Source organism: Zea mays, chromosome 1 (genome assembly GCF_902167145.1).
Source record: "Zea mays cultivar B73 chromosome 1, Zm-B73-REFERENCE-NAM-5.0, whole genome shotgun sequence".
NCBI classification, from domain to species: Eukaryota; Viridiplantae; Streptophyta; class Magnoliopsida; order Poales; family Poaceae; genus Zea; species Zea mays.
The window spans coordinates 266,952,906-266,958,916 of NC_050096.1; the positions used below are offsets into that span (position 1 = coordinate 266,952,906).

General features: G+C 45.0%; 1 protein-coding gene across 1 annotated transcript; it reads left to right on the plus strand.

Moving 5' to 3' along the window:
• Positions 1-1,553: 1,553 nt before the first annotated feature.
• LOC103643812 (uncharacterized) lies at positions 1,554-5,700 on the plus strand. Its single transcript, XM_008666972.4, has 4 exons — positions 1,554-2,279; positions 3,168-3,320; positions 3,436-4,107; positions 4,216-5,700. Exons 1-4 carry the CDS (start codon positions 1,893-1,895, stop codon positions 5,296-5,298), a joined length of 2,295 nt encoding a protein of 764 aa, XP_008665194.1. The 5' UTR covers positions 1,554-1,892; the 3' UTR covers positions 5,299-5,700.
• Positions 5,701-6,011: the final 311 nt, after the last annotated feature.

Sequence of the window (6,011 nt, forward strand, 5' to 3'; positions counted from 1 at the left end):
TTGAGTTATCTTCATATAAAATGTTTATTAGTTTTTGTAACTTATTTGCAAATTTTTAGAACTAGAATATTTTATGAATTTTAAATATTGCGGTGTTGGTTCTACAATGTTCTTGTAATAAGCAACTTTGAACTGCATGATGTCAATTTTACCGGTTTCCTTTCTTACATCTGATGTATCATATACATGATTATGTATTGCTTAACTTATGGATGGTTGGACAATTAATATCATCGGATGAACTACCCGACAATTATCCGGTACCTACCCGAGTAGTATCCGTTATCCGTTTCTTACCCGTCCGGATTATTACCCGGTCCCGTCCTGTATCCGTCCCGAATCTTAACTACCCGTATCCGGTCCCGTATCCGAGAGAAATACATTAGGGTAGGATACGGGATGACCCTATATCCGGATGTATCCGTCCCGTTTTCATCCCTAGCGCAACGCATCCCCCTCCCCTTCCCCCTCCCCTTGCATGGGGGCTGTAGGGGGCACTCCACGGCCGCAGCGGTGCCACCTACAACGCCCCCTACATGCTGGCCCCCTTCTCTCTCCCCCTAAATCTAGCGTGTCACTGTTCATCACCCTAAACACTGTGCTGTGGGTCCACGAGTAATTGTTAGTAGATAAAAAATTGATAGTTGGTATAGAAAATGATATTTTATAGTGGTAGTGGGGTATAGGGGGAGTATTTAGGGGGAACCGCTGCGGGAGATGAAAAAATAGGGAGGAAAATAGGGGGAAAAAGTGATATAGGGGAAAAAATTTAGGGGTAACGGTTGCGGATAGCCTTACGGACACGGGCAGGCAACTTGCAATATAACTACAGTACCACACTAGAGCATCTCCGAGAATTACAAAAAACTCCCCCGATCCTTTTTCTTATGTTTGGCCGAATTTATAAAATAAAAATATAGACATTCGTGCCACCAAATAAGCATGCTAACAGTACAAATTTATTAAACAAAAGGTTCATAATGATGTGAAAAACAAGTATAAGGTATTGGTTTTATGAGCTGAGCTCTATATCCGAAAGATTTAAGATACAGTTGAAGATGCTCCTAAAATGATACCTTGACTTAAGCGCAAGCGCAAACTTAGTGAGTAGTAATCGTGGGGCGACAAATGGGAAAAATAAAACCACACGAGACGAAACTACAGCGTACTAGAAAAAGTCTGCTATGGGTCCCACGTGGTGGAATCTAACGTCAAGGTCAAAGAGAATAAAAATAGGATTAACTATTTACATGTTATTTAACTTTTATAAAATTAGACACCTAGTTATTTTGATGCCATAGAGTGATATAAAAATGAGTTTGTTTTATTTTTTTAAATTTCTAGGGCTAGTTTGGGAACTCTATTTTTCTAAAGATTTCTTATTTTCTTAGAAAAAACAAACTATTTTTCTTTGAAAATTGAAATCTCTTAAAAAATAAAGTTTCTAAGCTACCCAACTGCCAAAAAAATAACGGGGGGGGGGGGGGGGGGGGGGGGGGCGGGGGGCGAAAAACAAAACAAAAACCCAAACGGAGACGACGAAGAAGTGGCCTGCAACACAATCCCCCGACCTAACGTTCACCTTCCTATTTATTTCGGAGCTCCGCTTCTCTCTCCTCCCGTGCATCCGCCGCGGGCCTCCTCCAGTCCTCTTCCTCACCCCGACGACTCCGCCTCAAATCCAATCCCACTCCCACCTAGCGGTCCGGCTGGCCTCGCCTCCTCCTCCTCGCTTCTCTCAGCCTCAGGACGACGCCTGCCTAGGCTTCCACCGCTGATCTGACCCCGAAACCTCGTTCCCTTGTCCGCTTCCTGCCGTCTCAGTCGTCGATACTTGTCCCCCAAAACCCCGGGCTCCGGCCGATCTCTGCGCGTTGACCGGGGCGCCGCTGATGGTGGCGAGGATGATGCGGTGGCCGCGGCCGCCGGCGGCGCGCAAGTTCCGCGTGCGGCTGTTGGTGCGGCGTGCGGAGGGGCTCCCGCCTCCTTCACCTTCGCCTTCGCCGTCGCCCTCGCCCGCGACAGCGGCCTCGCCGGAGCGCGAGCCGCCGGGCGCCGCGCAGCCCAGGGCCGCCGTCGCCGCGGAGGTGAGGTGGAAGGGGCCCAGGGCCTCCGCGCTCGGCTCGCTGCGGCGTGCCGCGGTCAGGCGCAACCGCACACGGGAGGACGCCGGCGCGGCGTGGGAGGAGGAGTTCGAGAGCGTCGTCACCCTCGCGGCCGCGTCGCAGCGGGAGGGCGCCGCGTTCCACCCATGGGAGCTCGCCTTCTGCGTCTTCAGCGTGAGCGCCTCTTCCTTTGATTCTCTTCTACTATCTGTGTTGTTCATAATCCTCATAACAATGCACCGAACTATATATACTGTACATCACTAGATGTTTTCGATCGATGTCCCCTGTTGGTTAGTTGCATCATTTCTCACTTGTTTGACTCTGTCCAGTGTAAAATTTTGTGTTCAGAATATGGTTTTTTTACCTGTTCCCATTCATGGTGTGTTTGAAAAAGGAAAGTTCTCTGTAGTTTTTGGATTCTAGCTGGATTTGGACCTAAATTCCTAACGATTTGAGTTCCTATTCCGTGGTCTAAACAGGCACTACATTTCTAAGTAAGCAATTCTGATCAGGGTATCCTGTTTACCCATTATCATTCTACTTTCCAGTTTTTCTTCTTCTTTGTCCCTTTTGCGGTTGATACTGATGCGTGTGTAGTCCTACTTATCTATTCTGTTAAGTAATGTTTTCTAATTGCTTGAACTTTCCTGTGTCTGTGTAACGATTCAGGTACTATTTGTTTTAAATCTCTTGTAAACTGGTAGGAGAAATAATCCGCTCACGTTTCATTTCAATTGAAATCGAAAAAAACACGAGTTGATTCTGATGTCATATGGTCCACGATCAATCATAGGAACTAAATCTCTGTATCCATCTTCCTCTTAGTATGGACTAAGTTTACCTTCATGACAATAACATATTACCTTGTGATGATGAGCATTGAATAACGAAGTACTATATGAACAAGATAATTTCCTTGTCAAATCAATCAGAACATTTTGTTTTTTTATTTTAGCTTTGGAGGTGTCATCCCTTGGCAACTTTGTGTATATTTCTTTTGAGCTGATTTCATCTTTTCAAGCAAGTCTCATCTTCCTTCTCCATATTTCTTCGGCACAGGATATTAACAAAGGCCCAAAGAACAAACCATCAATTCTGGGAACTGCTTCTCTCAATCTAGCAGATTATGCATTGACGGCTGGAGAGACAATTGAGATAATTCTTCCGTTGTCTATACCTGGTGGTGCACCTGAACGAGCCTCATCCCTTCATGTGAGTATACGATGTGAACTAGAAGTTCTGGTTAACAGTTGTCCTTCAATTTTTTTAGAAAAAAACTTTTACTTAAATCACTATACCATGTGACCTTTTATCTTTTTTTTTGCAGCTCACTCTGAGTATGGTTGAATTAAGAGCTTTTCAAGAAACATCTGATGCATCACAGCGATCTGCTGCAACCTTGCCATTGTCCCCATCATCTGGCGATTCTTTTCCTGGAGGAAAAGATGAGGTTTCGGTTATTAAAGCAGGGTTGAGGAAGGTAAAAATTCTCACAGATCTGGTGTCGACACGAAGGCCTAAGAAGACTTGCCAGGCAGGTGGCGAAGATAAGTTTTGTGTTAACAGTGATGGTGCTGAATATCCATGTGATACTGAGTCTCTTGATGACGATCTAGATGACAGAGTAGAGGAAGATGAATTTGGAGATTCAACTATCAGGAAGTCTTTCAGTTATGGGTCTCTGCAATCTGTCAACTATGTTGGTGGCCTAGTTTATGCCCATGCAAAGATTGATGGGGAGCATGAGGACTGGATATATTATAGTAACCGAAAAACTGATGTCGGTTTCCAAGTAGAGAAAGTATTGCCATCAACCACAGAGAATGGGTTGCTAACTGCTAAGCGCAGTATACTTCCTTGGAGAAAGAGGAAACTGAGTTTACGGTCGCTGAAGGCTAAAGGTGAACCTCTGTTGAAAAAGGCATATGGGGAAGAGGGAGGTGATGATATTGACAATGATCGACGCTTGCTAACATCATCTGATGAATCTGTTTCAGAGGTAAATTTTCCTTCCTATTTTTAGCATTATAAAACAAAGCTATCAGTATATTTCAGGAATTTACTTCAGCTTCACTTTTTCCCTTTTTAATACATTTTTGGATTTCAGGGATCAAGAGGAGATGGATCAGCAAATACTATGGTGTCAGAATTTGGTGATGACAATTTTGTCATTGGAAATTGGGAGTTGAAGGAGATAATTAGCCGCGATGGCCGTATGAAGCTTTCATCCCAGATGTTCTTTGCATCAATAGACCAGAGAAGTGAGCGAGCAGCTGGGGAGAGTGCATGTACAGCACTTGTGGCTGTTATTGCAGACTGGTTCCAAGCAAATCAGAATATCATGCCTATCCAGTCACAGTTTGACAGCCTTATCCGTGAAGGATCACTAGAGTGGAGAAACCTTTGTGAGAATGAGACGTATAGAGAGCGTTTTCCTGACAAGCACTTTGATCTTGAAACTGTCCTTCATGCCAAGATTCGCCCGCTGACAGTTTCCCCCAGCAAATCTTTTATCGGATTCTTCCAGCCCGAAGGCGATGATGACATGAGTGGTTTTGACTTCCTTAATGGTGCCATGTCATTTGACAACATCTGGGATGAGATTGCCCAGGCGGCAGAGTTCTCATCCAGTGATAGCCCTAACTTATACATAGTAAGTTGGAATGACCACTTTTTTCTACTCAAGGTTGAGCATGATGCATATTACATTATCGATACCCTTGGAGAAAGGCTCCATGAAGGGTGCAGCCAGGCATACATTTTGAAGTTCGACAAGAATACGACAATTCACAAGGTACCTGGGGAAAAGAAATCTTGTAGCCCCGACTCAAGTGGACCAATGAAGGATTCTTCAGGTTCTGAGAGCTCTACGACTGACCAGGACAGTGGGAATGATACTGAAGAGGAGGTGCTTGTGTCGAAGGGCAAAGAATCATGTAAAGAGTACATCAAGAGTTTCTTGGCAGCCATACCAATCCGGGAACTACAGGCGGACATCAAGAAAGGACTGATGGCATCAACCCCATTGCACCACCGCCTCCAGATTGAGTTCCAGTACACCCAGTCGTCCCCAAAAGAGACTGCATCAGCCACTCAGCTTCTTACCATGGAGGCCCCCTTTGAGTTCTCATGGCCTGAGGCACCGCCAACAATGGAAGTCACACTAACATCTGCCGTCTCTGTTGTGTAGCTTGTCACCCTGGTGGCGAAGAACCCAAAGACATGAGACAACGGCCTGCCCTGATGTTCGGCATGGAGAACCCTTTTTTCCTTGGTTCCCTGCATGGAGGGGGAGCCTAGATGAAGATTTTGGTTCTTCTGTTTGTACTAATTTGTTTAATATGAACTGACTACTACGGGTTATTCCTCCTGGGCGTAGGAGCGTTCTACCTGCTTTTTTTTAGAGGTATCTTCCCTCACCTGCTCGCTTGTAATCTTTTGGAACCCTGTATGACTAATCGAGGAGGAATTCCCCTTTGTTATAATGAACTAGATGCCGGCTTATCTGTAGATGTAACATGATAATATGGTGCCAACAAGCAAGAAGCTACGAGTTATGAATCTGCTAGTTACAAGCAGCATATGTTTCTCAGGGCCTCTGTGTGCTGTATATGGAAGTAACTGGACCTGCTGTGACCAAAATTAGTTTATAACTTAAGTTCCTTGATGATGCATTTGCACATAAAATGCTGTTCAGTAGTCGCATCCAACTGGAAGTCATTTTTCAGAGAATGCGCCCACGAGTTGCTGACAATATCCACTTCTTTTCGGGATTGACATGTGAGAGAGAGATGGGGCTGTGATGCGTCAAGATGGTTCTATGCATAGCTTCCGACTCCTGATCAGCACAGCAGCACTCCTCCTTTCCAGTTTCAGTTCCTGAATCCCAAACTTCGGTGTAAC

Bases quoted from the DNA above. Each gene is read 5' to 3' on its own strand.
- LOC103643812 (XM_008666972.4), top strand. From the start codon at position 1,893: ATGGTGGCGAGGATGATGCGGTGGCCGCGGCCGCCGGCGGCGCGCAAG. The intron at 2,280-3,167 runs GTGAGCGCCTCT...TCTTCGGCACAG, and splicing joins TCGCCTTCTGCGTCTTCAGC to GATATTAACAAAGGCCCAAA. The intron at 3,321-3,435 runs GTGAGTATACGA...TTTTTTTTGCAG, and splicing joins AACGAGCCTCATCCCTTCAT to CTCACTCTGAGTATGGTTGA.